Source organism: Musca domestica, unplaced genomic scaffold (genome assembly GCF_030504385.1).
Source record: "Musca domestica strain aabys unplaced genomic scaffold, Musca_domestica.polishedcontigs.V.1.1 90, whole genome shotgun sequence".
Classification (NCBI taxonomy): Eukaryota; Metazoa; Arthropoda; class Insecta; order Diptera; family Muscidae; genus Musca; species Musca domestica.
Genome location: NW_026712436.1, coordinates 2,209,005 through 2,225,000, shown reverse-complemented (window position 1 = coordinate 2,225,000; position 15,996 = coordinate 2,209,005). Strand labels below are relative to the sequence as shown.

The 15,996-nt window shown below is 35.7% G+C and overlaps 1 protein-coding gene across 1 annotated transcript in view; it reads left to right on the top strand.

The window, feature by feature from the left end:
• The window catches only part of LOC101891002 (G-protein coupled receptor dmsr-1-like), a 93,427-nt gene that overhangs the window by 57,535 nt on the left and 19,896 nt on the right, over nt 1-15,996 (top strand). The window contains exons 2-3 of the mRNA XM_059131943.1: nt 447-578; nt 8,883-10,117. Of these exons, the coding sequence (XP_058987926.1) occupies nt 517-578; nt 8,883-10,117 (1,297 nt within the window). The 5' untranslated portion in view covers nt 447-516. The remainder of the gene's footprint in view (nt 1-446; nt 579-8,882; nt 10,118-15,996) is intronic.

Genomic DNA, 15,996 nt, shown 5'->3' with positions numbered 1-15,996 from the left:
TTCACCAAATTTGTCGTACTAACTTTTAAGCTGAATGTAATACACGAAAAATATCGTAATACACGAATAATACAAATATGACGCACAATAAAATCGAAATCGAACGAAGATATATATATGTTAGCCATATTACAATTTTTAAACCGATTCTCATTCTCGTCCTTCGGCGAAACATTTGTCGAAAATTTCATATCGGTGGGACAATAAATACGACCTGTACTTTGTTTACAATAATACATGGACTGACGGACATGCATAACTTGACCCATAATGTAATTCTATGAAGATCATATATATATTTCCTTTCCTTCTGTACATTATATATCACAATATGGCGTATAAATATTAAATAGATAAGCAATTATCTTGTACAATTAAATTATCTCTGAGTTATGTTTTATTGCAAAATTTTAAATTTAATTACGTTTTAATTTCTCTCATTCTAGATCAAATCTCCATTCTATGCTTTACATCAATTAAAAGTTCGCAAATAATTTCCTTGTTCGGTAAGCAATAATGACGGTTAATGAAACAGCACCGCATTATTGCGGCGAAGAGTTAAATAACTTTCACACAAGGTAAGTTCTAAGCGTATGTATGTACATGCATTCCTCTTTTACTCTATTCAATTTAGTTAAATAAATAAAATTTTATCTGACGTAAAAGCAAGTGCTTGCCAGTGTTGCCAGAACTTGAAAATCACTAAGTAAATTTAATGTGTTTAGTTTTGGGAGAGAAAACTAGTTAGAAACCCGTAATTAAAGAACAAAAATCGAGTGGGACAGATTATATGATACCCTAAACTGCGTTATACATTTTTCGATATACAGGGTGAGATAAAAAAAAACTGCAACAAAGTCAAACGCCCTGATTTTTACAATTTTTATACCCTACACCACATAGTGGTAAGGGTATTATGTCTTTGTGCATTTGTTTGTAACATGGAGAAGGAAACGAGACAGACCCATAGTTACTTTTGAGAACCTTCATAGAATCACTTTTTGAGTCGATTTATGCATGTCAGTCCGTCTGTCCGTCCGTCCGTCCGTCCGTCCGTCCGTCCGTCCGTCTGTCCATGTATTCTTGTGAACAAAATGCAGGTCGCATTTATTATCCGATTGAGATGAAATTTTCCAAACAATATTTTTTTGGCCCAAGGACGAACCCTATTGAATTTGGTGAGAATCGGATCAAATTTAGATATAGCTGCCATATATATCTTCATCCGATTTCGGGTTAAATGTGCACCAAATGTCCACTATCAGTCCAAATTACCTGAATTTTGGCACACCCAACCGAGTTCGGCCTAGAAGCAAGTATATCAAATTTGGAGAAAATCGGTTCAGATATAGCTATAGCTCCCATATATATCTTTCATCCGATTTGATCTTGAAGTCCCTCACATTCCTACTATGCACTCCACAACCGTGATATTTGGTAGCAGGTATTAGATGGAGCACAGAAATAGCTGTTTTAAGTTTTATCGAAATCGGTTCAGATTTGGATATAGCTCCCATATATATCTTCATCCGATTTCGGGTTAATTGACCACCAAATGGCCAATATCAGCCCAAATGGCCCGAATTTTGGCATATGTGACAGAGATTAGCCTTAAAGCAAATACAACAAATTTGGAGAAAATCGGTTCAGAGACAGCTATAGCTCCCATATATATGTTTTATCCGATTTGGTGTTTAAGCCTCTCACATTCGTAATATGCACTCCACAAAAATGATATTTGGTACCAGATATAAGATACAGCCCAGAAATAACTATTTGTAATTTTATCGAAATCGGTTCAGATTTGGATATAGCTCCCATATATATCTTCATCCGATTTCGGGTTAATTGTGCACCAAATGGCCGATATAAGTCCAAATGGACTGAATTTTAGTACATCGGACCAAATTCAGCCTAGAAGCAAGTATATCAAATTTAGTGAAAATCGGTTCAGATTTAGATATAGCAACCATATATATGTTTCATCTGATTTAGTGTTTTAGACCTTTACATTCGTAATATTCACTCCACAACCGTGATATTTGGTACCAGGTATTAGATGGAGCACATGAATAGCTGTTTCAAATTTTATCGAAATCGGTTCAGATTTGGACATAGCTCCCATATATATCTTCATCCGATTTCGGGTTAAATGTGCACTAAATGGTCAATATCAGCCCAAATCACCTGAATTTTCGTACATAAGACCGAATTCAGTCTAGAAGCTAATACGTCAAATTTGGAGAAACCCGGTTCACAGATAGTTATAGTTCGTAAAATGCACGAAATAAATATAAATACACAAATATCTCATAGAGCTCTGAAATGCCCTGTATAAACCTTTTTACGAGAGCTCTACTAAATATGCATAGTGGTGTAGGGTATCATATAGTCGGCCCCGCCCGACTTTTGAGCTTTCCTTACTGGTTTTTTTTAATTTTATTGAATAAAACCAAAAAATGTCGGATCAAATTTAAGAATAAGTTTAGATTTGTTCGAACTGGTCACTTTTGGCACGAATTATAGCCTTCAAACGGCCAATGAAACCGTCACACGTTGCCCGAATGTTGCTCTGCAGTATTTTGGCGCACTCCCGGCGAAGCGCTTACTTGAGGTGATCGACACTTTGGAACTTTTTAGTGCCAACCTTGCTTTCCAAAATACTCCAGACACAATAGTCCAACGGAATGGTATCCGGATCTTTGATGGCCATTGTGCACTGGAAATGAAGCGAGGAATTTCATTTTGTAACCATTCTTGGGTGGCGCGTGCTGAGTGCGATGGTGCTGAGCTCTGTTGAAATGTCCAAGGTCTGCGGCCAAAATCTTTACGTGCCCAAGGCTTTAATATACCCTCCAGAATATTTTTGCGATAATATTCGGCTTTTATTCTGATGCCACTGTCGATTACTACGATCGGAAAGCGACCATCGGTTGTTATGGCGGCCCATGACCGGCGCTTGAGTTCTGGTGGTACACATTTTCAGCTGACCTTCTTGGCAAGTAAACATGATCATTTTGTTTGTTTAAAAAACTGCTGGACAATGAATGTTTTCTCATCGGAGAAAACCAAATTCGTCAGTTCACCACTTTCGGCCAAGCAAAGAAACTCTTTAGCTCTTTTGAGTATATTTTCTTTATGTTTCAATATTTGCCGAATGGAATATTGCGATATGTTCAGCTCACGAACCATTTTTCGGCCACAGCGATGCGAGTTTCGATCAGGTCGCTTCTTTACTTTTCGAACCATTTATGCAGATGTTGCTGTTATCTTCCGTCCACTTCCTTGACGCCGGGCTACGCTACTAGTATCACGGTAACGAGCGAAGGTACGAGACACAAAGATTTATTTACGTTTAAATGCTGGAGTGCTCTAACAATAACCACTTGTGGTTTTCCAGCCAAATATACAGAAATCACACCATCACGCTTGAATTCCATCGCTAATAACTTTTTTTCTGGAAAAATCTCACCAATATGCTTTTGTACGCTTGTAAACAATATAATGATCTGTCACTGGAATAATTTTAGCTGCTGTCGAACGAGTGGCTCAGAAATGACAGCAATCTGAAGTTGGTTTCAGTTTTTTTTATCTCACCCTGTATATGCCTTTTTCATCCCTGTGCCCATACAATTTTATTTTATGACCTACTTGTGGCAACACTGGCTAAGCATTCATCCTTATTACATCTCTATTACCTACACTCAAATATTCAACATCCAAACACACTTACACACATACCTTAACAAACAACTTCCATCCTGTTAACATTAACAGCACACTCACTCATATTTATAAGTTCCTGCCAGTACCCATTCTATGATGATTTTATTTTTTTTTCTACCTCATCATCATTGAGTGATTAACATAAAACGGCAAGGGACGAGCACCAGCCCTACCGACTAAGGGGTACTTCAATTTTTGGCTTGCTGCTTAGCTCATTTACAAAAAAAGGATTTCATATCTAATTACAATTTTATCTCTGCCGTAACACTGCCATTCTGGAAATTTTCATTTTAATTTTCTTATAATTAAAAAAAATAATTTTTGATAACTTTAATATTTCGTTACAAGTCAAAGAATAAATATGTTCGCCATTCATATAAAAATGATTAATAGGTATTTGTAACATCCCTGGTCACTTAATTTTCCCTGATTATATAAACTTTTTTTTGCTAAACAACTCAAAATTGCTTTTACAAAGGATATGAGAACCTTGTTAAAAGTTCGAAAGTTTAGTTTGTTGTGGTTACATAAAAATTAACTATCAGAAAATTTTGTTTAAAGAAAAAGTAAGCATATGAAACAAGTTTGTAAGGGTCAAAAGTCGGGATGGTCGACTAGGTAATAAAAGTGGTGTTTCTAGGTTGTACCTGACATCTTGAGGTAAATATCTTTATTTGGGAGCTTTATTGTGACTATGGGATAGGATTACTTGTAAGCTAAATTTTAGCATATACGACTGAATTTGCTTAGAAAAAATCCTGTCGAATTTCGGGCAGAAATATATGGTAGCTATGTCCCAATCTAAACTGATTACCACCAATTTCAATACAGTTTTTCATATAATTTTGATAATAAACGCTACCAGTACTTATTTAACAAATACTTAAACATACATAAATGGACTTGAGAATGGAGTCAAAAAAAAATGTCCACATTGCTGTTACAACCAAATGTACAAAATCATAATACTCTGTACCACAGTTTGGTATATCCTACACCGGCTGAACGATTTAAAAACATTAAGTAAAGAAAACATTTTTATATAAAAATATCTGAATTCCAATGTGTTCCACTTTAAACTACAAATACCAGTATGTAGGGCTGTTTGGATAATACAGTTAAAATTGTCAAAAAAGTGAGTGAGCCCGTTATATGGGGGCCATATCAAAACTGGAACCTCTACAGACAATTTTATACTTCAAGGATTTTTATCTACTAATCTTTCTAAATACCAAATTTGGAACAATTTTGTGTGTAAATGTGGCTATGATTACAAAAATACCGAATATCGGTGGATATCGTTACATGTACGCTAAAGGAAAACGTAAAATTAAATATTCAATGTTCTCCTACCGGAGCTAGAACCCATTATGGCCAACATATACCAATTTTTAGACAAATCCGTTAAAATATGTGGCAAAAATCATCAAAATACCGAATATCGGAAGGTACCGTTTTATATAGGTGTTATACCAAAACGTGGACATATACATACACTGTTTTGCCATACGAGCTAGAACCCATTATGACCTCCAAATGCTAATTTTTAGATAAATTCGTGGGAAAATGTGATAAAAATCAATAAAATACGAATATTGAGAGGTACCGTTATATGGGGCTATACAAAAAGGTGGACCTATACATGCAATGTTTCGGCACACAAGCTAGAACCCAATATACCCTACAAATACCGATTTTTAAACAAATTCTTGAAAAAATGTGGCAAAAATCATTAAAATAACGAATATCGGAAGGTACCGTTATATAGGTCTATACAAAAACGTGGACTTATTTTATGCAATGTTTCGCTACCGGGGCTATAACCCACTATGAACTACACATACCAATTTTTAGACAAATCCGTGAAAAATGAGACAAAGATCATCGAAATGTCTAATATCGGGAGGTACCATTATATGGTAGCTATACAAAAACGTAGACCAATACATGCAATATTTCGCCAACGGAGCTAGAACCCATTATGAACTACAAATACCGATTTTTAGACAAATCCCTGAAAATATGTGACAAAAATCACCAAAATACCGAATATCAGAAGGTACCATTATGTGGGGGCTATACTAAAACGTGGACTTATACATAGAGCTAGAAACCATTAAGAATAAGAACTAAATTTTTAGACAAATCCGTCAAAAAATGTGGCGAAAATCTTCAAAATACCGAATATCGGGAGGTACCGTTACATAGGGGCTATACCAAAACGTAAACCTATATATACTAAGTTCCGCCACCGGAGCTAGAAGCCATTGCGAAATAAAAAATTAATTTTTACACAATTTGTGGAACAATGTGGCAAAAATAATCAAAATACTGAATATCGGGGGGTACCGTTATATGGCGGCTATACCAAAACGTGGACCGATACATCTAATTTTCAATACCAACCATCCTATTTTTTGCAACTGTACAAGAATAGTGGGCCGATTTAGTCGAATTTGGAACTAAATCTTATTCTATAACAAATATTAAGATGTGCGAAGTTTAAACCGAATCTGATACTCATTACGTTATATATGAAATTAATAAGTTTTGTTCATAAATGTTGAATTTTCGCGGGGGAGTAGCCAGAAAGAATGAATCGAAATATCTATACCCTACAGTACACTGTGGTCAGTGTATTATGTCTTTGTGCATTTGTTTATAACATGGAGAAGGAGACGGGATATACCCATAAAATTTCTGAGGATCCTCATAAATCACTTTTTGAGTCGATTTATGGGTGTCTGGACATCTGTCTGTCAGTCCATCAGTCGGTCCATGTATTATTCTGATTTTGACCCAAGGAGGGACCATATTAGATAGATATAGCTCCCATACATATGCTTCATTCGATTTGAAATTGAAAATGGTAGGGTTAGGGTCAAAATAGAACCCTATAGTTTTTGAAGATGAACGCACAATATTTATTGGTTGAAATTGACCAAACAACAGACAAATTTTCCTGATTTGCTGTTGCTCTAGAGGCCACAATTATAAACCAATCGACGCGGAATTCTGGAGCCATATCAGAGGGTATATATCCTTTGATACGGCCAAAACGTTCCTCATTGTAAAAACGGTTTTGGACCCAATCCGTTTCAGGGTATTTGGAATCGATCTAAGGATGTCCGTCCGTCTGTCTAAGAGAGTATCCGATTTTATCCAAACTAGATACATCATAATATTATTTTCAAAATTAGATCGAGTTCGGATATTGGCATCGGTCCTCTCCTTCTGGTGCCTCCCCCACAAAAGTTCATCATTTTTATAGATAAAAATTTAGCTAGGTAGAAGCCTACCAATTTGGATGGTCATCGGATAATATTTAGCTGGTAAAGTAAACCATAAATTTTATGTCAAAAAATACGAAAACAAGTTAAAAAGTATCTGTCGGTATTGCCGACAGATATATACCCTCAGCCTACGTTAGATTATTTAAATATATTTTGGCTAGTTTGACCCTCTATGCAGCAGGTTCCATTTCGTATTTTATGCGAAATCATAAATTCCGACAAATTTCATATTCATATCAGGCTTCTTATTGAGAAAAATATTTGGGCATAGCAATTAGTAAAGAATTGCTAAATTGTTTCGAAAGTTATGACTTATCTGTCTTATTAATATTGAAAATTGTGACACATAGAGTCACATGAGGTTGCAGAGAGTTGGATGCTTATTTCGCTTTATTTGAGCGTTTGTTTTTCAAAATCTTGAACCCCATGTATGGGGGTAGGTACCAGAAAAAATAGTTCCATCTATACCATCTTTATAACAGATCTTGTGTTGATAGAAATATTCAGATGTGCCAAGTCTAAATGGAATCGGATGTTAATTTGGCATTTTATGAGCCACATGGGTATTCAAAATGTCGACATTTTGTGGGGGAGGTACTAGAAGGAGTAGACCGATATATTCCATGTTAACACCAGATCTTAGGTTTATAGAAATATTGGGATGTGTGAAATTTTAAGACGTTTGGTTCCATTTTATAAGAGTTATAATTATTCAAAATTTTGACCCTTTGCGGTGGAGGGTCCTTGATGGAGTGGACCGATATAGTCCATTTTCGCACCTGACCTAGCACTTACGCAAATATTAGGATTCGAAAAGTTCGAGCAAAATCGGATCATCCTTTCTCTTTCTGTGCAGAAAATATATTTTTTGCAAATTTCGACCTTTTGTGGGGGAGGTACTTGATGGAGTGGACCGATATTGTCCATGTTCGCACCTGACCTTGCGCTATCACAAATATTAGGATTTACAAAGATGGGGCAAAATCGGATCTTCCTTTCTTTTTCTGTGCAGAAAATATATTTTTTTGGAAAATTTCGACCTTTTGTGGGGGAGGTACCAGAAGGAGTGGACCGATGTATTCCACCTTCACACCAGATATTACGCTAATAAAATTATTGGGATGTGTGAAATTTGAAGACAATCGCACTCTTACTTCACATTTTATAAGAGTTGTTATTATTCAAAATTTTGACCCTTTGTGGAGGAGGTACTTGATAGACCAATATTATCCATTTTCGCACTTGACCTAGCACTGACAAAATATTAGGATTCACAAAGTTTGAGCTAAATCGAATCATCATTTCTCTTTCAGTGCAGAAAATATATTTTTTCTGAAATTTCGACCTCTTTTGGGGGAGGTACCAGAAGGAGTGAACCGATATTGCCCATCTCCGAACTCGATCTAAGTTTGACAAAAATATTACGATGTACAAAGTTTGGACCAAATCGGGTACTCCCTTCGAGAGTTATCGTGCGCACCAGCCAGACAGACAGACGGACGGACGGACGGACGGACATCGCTAGATCGACTCCAAATGTCCTGAAACGCATTTGGTCCAAAGAGACCTAGGGTCTAAAACCGTTATTTCGACTAGGCACGTTTTGACCGTATCAAATGATATATACCCTCTGTAGCCATATGGCTGAGGGTATAATAATTACTTCTTTTCCAAATACATCCAAACATACATACAAACTTACATTCGCATCTCTACAACACTATGAAATATTTAGTTTTTAATTAAGATTTCCCTCTCGTTGCTTTGCAAAAACATAATTTTCTCAGAAGTAGCAGTTATTGTTGTTGTTTTTGTTATCTTTCTGATGGCATTTTCCATTGTTTTCTTCTAATTTAATTGCAGCTACAAAAATGTCCATGGCTATATGTCGTTGATTGTCTGCATATTGGGCACCACAGCCAACACCCTCAACATCATTGTGCTATCACGGCGAGAGATGCGATCGCCCACAAATGCCATACTCACCGGGCTGGCTGTGGCCGATTTGGCCGTAATGCTCGAGTACATACCGTACACGATGCACGAGTTCATACTCTGGGAGCACTTGTCGCACGAACAAAAACTTAGCTATTCCTGGGCCTGTTTCATAAAGTTCCACTCCATATTTACGCAAGTGTTGCACACCATATCCATATGGCTGACCGTGACATTGGCCGTGTGGCGATACATAGCAGTCGGCTATCCCCAAAAAAATCGTCAATGGTGTGGCATGAGGACGACCATCATAACGATAACGTCGGCGTATGTCGTGTGTGTGCTGGTCGTATCGCCCTCCATGTATTTGGTAACCTCCATAGTTGAGTTTCGAGACACCATAAATGCCAAAGGCAAGGTTATAAGTTATGCACCCCTAACACAGTACGTGATTGATTACCATCAAATGGATGCATCGTCGTCGTCGTCGTCATCTCTGAAAAAACCAGATGATGCAGCTAGCTTGGAAACTGGTCAGTCGTACCAACAACAAGACATGCAATTTAACAATAGTTCGGCTGCCGACATTCTTCTGAATATGATGAATTCATCCTATTTGGCAACAACAGATGCAACCAGTACCACAACAACAATGACGACGACGACAACAACAACACCCTACAACATTACCGGCACACCAGTCGTAAATGATGGCTCTCGTGACGTAATTGCCTATCGTCTGTACCACAGTGAGCTGGCATTACATAACAAATCGCTGCAGTACACAACGTTTCTCATCTACAGCGTTCTCATAAAACTGATACCCAGCATTGCCCTCACCATACTCTCGATACGACTGATTATGGCCCTACTGGAGGCCAAAAGACGTCGCAAAATGCTTACGAGCAATGCTGCCAATGGCATGAAGCCCATAATCAATGGCAAGTTGGCTGGAGGTGAGGCCTCGCAACCGACTCCGACGCAGCCGAAACCACGTAAAAATAGCAAAACACTGGAAAAGGAAAAACAGACAGATCGAACGACACGCATGCTGTTGGCTGTGCTATTACTTTTTCTAATTACCGAATTTCCACAGGGCATATTGGGTCTGCTGAACACCATACTGGGCAATGACTTCTATCTGCAGTGCTATTTGAAGCTGAGTAAGTACACCAATGTAGTTCACATAACGGTCTTCCATTCTGGGTAGACATGGTTGCAGTTAATTAAGGGGAAGAGAAATGAAAATTGGTGTTTGTTTTGAGCGAAAAAAAAAATAATGAAAAAATCTGAAGGAGAAACAAAAAGAATGAAAATATCATAATGATAATTAAATTTGCATGTTGTGAGCAGATAGTGGTGCATGTTGGCACAACTTCGTTGTGTTATATACAGAAAGTGTGGATGTGTTTTTGTCATCACAGATGTGATGGTGATTGAAAAACAATGTAAAGATAATTATCCAGAATCTGTTATGAGTATAATCAACAAAATGGGAAAATTACAGCTATTCTATGAAGAAAAACAGATTTAAACCGAAATATAATGAAACCTTAAGATTCGATATTTTGATGACTACGGGTGATAGAATTTGTGACTAATTGAGAAGTTTATTGAAAAAAATATTTTTTTTACTTTGTGGGTAGCAAATGTTCTCTACTTCGTTAGCGAAAAGGAAAATATATATTTAGACAAGTAAGCAAAGGCTATAGTCGTGCGGGGCCGACCATGTGATACTCTACAACACTACAACATGTTAGAAGCCCATTATGTCTAAATCCATTTTGGAATATTTCGGCTTTGAAATTATGTCACGGAGCACTGCCCAGATACTACCCTTGAACCAGGGACATTTACCAATATTTACGCACTCCATGGTGCTGTTAGTTGTGATTCATTTTACAGCTAAATATAATTATAGAATTCAGGGAAGGAATCCTTAACAATTTTCTCAGGCGTATCGATTGGCTTCAATTGTGTAATCAGGAAATTGTTTATGTTTCTGGTTCATTTGAACCTAAATATTTTGCGATCATCTCCAAAAGTAAGAGGCCCTTCTGTATCTCCAAATTTAGACTCATCTATATGATTTGCTTGTCTAAGATATTTGGCTATATTCGTCAACGAAATCAGCATAAACAAATAAAAAAGGTGTAAGTTCGGCCGGGCCGAACTTGGAATAACTTCCACCATTTGGAACGAATTTGAAAATTTTCAAAAAATAAAATCCGTAAAAAATTTGTTAAAATCTTAAAAATACCGAATATTGACCCCGATATGGCCTATACGACGTGGACCTACATAGGCATTGTTTGTTATAAGCCATTACCATATTATAAACGGTGAATAATGTAGCATCGTCAAAATACCAGTACCGTTATATCGGAACTATACGAGGACTTGGACCTGCATAGACAATTTTCTGTCACAGGCTGTAGTATCCATTACGAACTTCAAATGCGAAATTTGAAACAGTTCCGGTAAATAATGTCGCTAAAATCATTAACATACCGAATATCGGTGTTTACCGTTATATGGGGATATACGAAGATGTGGACCTGCACAGACAATTTTCTGCTTTAGGCTGCAGTATCCATTACGAAATTCAAATACCAAATTTGCAACAATTCCGAGGAATACTATCGCTAAAATCATCAAAATACCGAATATCGGAAGACAATCTCCTGTCATAGGCTGTAGTGTCCATTACGAACTTCAAATACCAATACCAAATTTGAAACAATTCCGGCGAATAATGTCGCTTAATTCATCACAATACCGAATATCGGGAGGTACCGTAATATGGGGGCTATACCAAAACATGAATCTACATGACCCATTTTCAATATCAAAAGTCCTGCAGACATAATATACATTTGAGTAGAATTTTATCAATCTACTTCATTTCGTTCGAAGCAAGAGTGATTTCCACAGACGGACAGACAGACGGACATCGCTAAATCGACATAGAATTTTATGCCGATCAAGAAAAAAAATTCCGTGTCCATTGGTTTCCAATAGCGACCTATAGAGCGTCTGCAAAATAAGAAACATTTTAATTTGTTGTTCCATTTGAACTCCTAAATGTATATCTCCTAAACCAACTGGTTTAATTCTAACCTAACCCCCATTCAAAATTTCGTGAGGGTCGTGGCAAAAAATGCAATTCGCATTTATTACCCGATTGAGATGATCATTTTCAAACAATATTTGTTTGGCTCAAGGACGAACCCTACTGAAAATGGTGATGATTGGATCAGATTTAGATATAGCTCCCATATATCTTCAACCGAGTTCGGGTAAATTGTACACCAAATGGCCTGAATTTTGGCACATCCAACTAAATTCAGTTAACACGCAAGTACATCAAATTTAGTGAAAATCGGTTCTGATATAGTTATAGCTTTTACATATATGTTTCATCCGATTTGATGTTCATATCCCTCACATGCGTAATAAGCACTTCACAAAAATTATATTTGGTACCAGATATCTTATAGAGGTCGGGAATACTTCTGCCAAATTTTATCAAGATTGATTCAGATGTGGATATAGCTCCCATATATATTTTCGACCGATTTCGGGTTAATAGTGCAACAATATAAGTCCAAATAACCTGTACCAATATAAGTGCAAATAGTATATCCAACCGAATTCAGTCTAGAGCATCATCAAACACATCAAATTTGGTGAAAATCGGTTAATATATGGTTATAGCAGCCATATATATGCTTCATACGATATGGTGTGTAAGTCCCTCACATTAGTAATATGCATTCGACAACAATGATATTTGGTCCCAGAAATCTTATAGAGCTCGGAAATACCTCTGCTCAATTTGATCAAGATTGCTTCAGATTTGGATATAGCTCCCATATATATCTTCTACCAAATTTGATGTATATAATCAATGGGATATTAAATGCGACCTGGATTTTGTTCACAAAAATACATGGACAGGCGGACGGACTGATATGCATACATTGACTCAGAAAGTTATTCTATGAGGATACTCAAAAGTAACTTTAGGTCTATCTCTCTTCCCTCTCCATGTTAGATTGCAAAATCTATATATATAAATGTAAGTTGTGTTAGTTACTACGCTTATAACTTAAGAACCGCTGGATTAATTTTAACGATTCACACAAATTCGGAGTTGTCTACTCTCCGAAAAGGATAATATCCAAAAAAATCGCGTAAAAATGTGATATATTAACATTTTCATTTTGACTTTTCAAATGTACAATAGTAATGTTTTATTTTGCATGATTTTTTTCCATTTTGACTTACTTTTTTCTAATGTACATTTGTAGTGTTTTTTTATATTTTATTTTTGAATTCGAATATTTATACCAATTTATTTAATTGACTTGATTTCTTGAGAACTGAAATTGATGGCGGGTTACATGGAAGTGTAGTAGCGAATTATGTGGTGGCGAAACGCAATAGATGATATCGAAATAATTTAACGCGGTCACACCAAAGTTAAAAGATAATTACTTTTTCTAAATCGCTGAAAAATCATGAAAAAGAGATCTCATTGCAAAAATCAAAAAAACATTTTCAATGGAATCGAATTTTAAAGTAATAGTACATTCTATTGACAAACTTTGTAAGGAAGGATCTTAAAACATTTGCTGTAAAAAATCAGCGAAAAAGTTGAAGACTTTTTCAATTTGTTATTCTTTTTTTGTCAATTTTTTTTTTGTGAACAAAATAAAGAATAATTTTTCACTAAAAAAATTGAATAAGTGCGAAATAGGATGTTAACTGACATCTACCTTTCAACTCCAGGGCCTACATCGTGGGTTAGCTGGAAGATGCGAACACGTTTAAACAAACAAAAATGACCGAAAAAGCTTAATGGGGCTCATTTCAAAGCGTGACAATGATCCGTCCAATGAGAGCTCAAAATGCAAAATTCTTTGGGAGAATAATAAGTAATATACCAATATTGAAATAAAAGGTGCAAAATAGTAGAGCGAATGGGACTTTTAGTAAGAAAAGGTTTTATATCCTTCCAGAAATTCTTCCCAAACATTCAAAATACCTAAAATCAATTTGCAGGTCTTTATATCGATCATAACTCATGGATAAGGGAACAACCCGATTTCATATTTATATAACCATCTATGATTTAAGTTATTTTTGGGGTCTTGGCCGGCCACTTTTTTCATTTTTTGGCCCTTATTTGACATTTTTGTTTCTAAGGGGGTAGATAACCTCTTCGCATAAAATTTGAAACTTTCAGAGTAGGGCATATATTGGTATTGACCACATTCATCAATTGATTTGGCTAAAAAATTTTATTTATGCCACCCTGGGGTAGGGAACCATCATACAGATAATTGCCACATAGCAATTTATTTAAGTAAAGTCCCCACATTGGAGTATCCCCAAGTCCACTTTCACATCTAATGTGTGGTCAGAAAAGAAAATTTTGTATTCTCTTGAATTTTTAACCCCCAAGAGAATATTGGTTGGGAACGTAGATTTGGGATGTGCATCCATATGAAATAAATTGTGGAAACATGAACAAATTACAAATATAAGAAAGTAGCACGGGACCGAATATTTGTTTAATCATCATTGAATTATCCTATGATGAAAATATGGAATTTAAGGGGTCTCCAACTTACAATTTAAATGGCAAATAAAATTAATTCCCATCTTATCATTCTGCCCTCCATTATGAGGTGGATAAAACTATTTTTACTTATTTAAATCACGCGAAATGCTATGACATGCTATATTGTTCTGCTATATTTTTGATTTGGCCTCTATTTGTCATCTTGGATTATAAGGGGTAGAAGAAAGTTTTCTATGTAGGTCGATGTTTCGTTGTTGTTTAACCACATTTCAAAGAATTTGGCTAATAATGCGTATTAGGGGGGTGAAAATCGTACACTAAAATTTCAACATATCTACAAATTTTAGAATTTTTATCCATGTTATAATACCCTCTCAAGTCCACCTTTTGGCGGACAAACAGACTGACATGGTTAGGGGGACTTATGAGGACTCTAATGCACAATCTAAGTTGCTAATGGGTTTAAAAAAGTAATTAACTTTGCCTATTCTTAAATCATTCAGCCCTCAATTATGTAGTATATAAAATACAGCAAATTCCAAATTACTGCTCATTTGACTGGAAGATTTTGCTACGATTTTTACCATATTAAAAATTAATTTGATCCCTTATATGGCGATAAGATTGATATATACTTTTTAATAGATTTGTATAGCACATCCACACAGTTGAAACCCACGGTTTAAATATTGAAGCCCACTGGTTAAAAATGGGTACAGGTATTTTAAAACACTTTAAATCGACCTGTACGTGAACACTTATATCAGTCATATCTGTTAATAACTATGCTTGGGAATATATGCATAATAGACAAAAACTACGGGCCGGCAACGCGGACCGGGCCAGCTAGTATTTAATAAAATATTCAAAGAAAAAAAAAAAGAAAAAAAGAATAATAATTTCGAGTCACTGTGTGGCACGTGTTGTAATTACTCCAAATGAACGAATGTTTCCCTTGGGAAATTGTATCAAATCATTCAACACTAATATTGATATATTCATTGAATATACAGCAGATATCTATCTATGCATAACAAAATAATTTCATTGTTTTTATTGTAACAGTTTAGGTTATATTAGTTGCTTAGTATCGATGGCATCTAAGATTGCCCATATTTTGAATTTAATAGTTGGTATTATTACAACACCACATAATAACATAATAACATAATCTAGATTCGTTTAATATTTAATGAAGCATTATTGATATAAAACATGACACATAAATAATACAATCAAACTATTTGTTAGTTAATATGAGGAATTATGAAGTATTTAAATTTGTGCCAAGGAATAATAAATGTATGGAAATACTTCGCAAGATACCTTAACACTGGTCCGAAAAAATCCAAATTTTCCATTATTACTGAAGAAATACAGAAAAGCTAAAAGCATAATACACATGTAGAGTAAACCTTTATAGAAAATATTGTAGACAATGACGAAATTTGG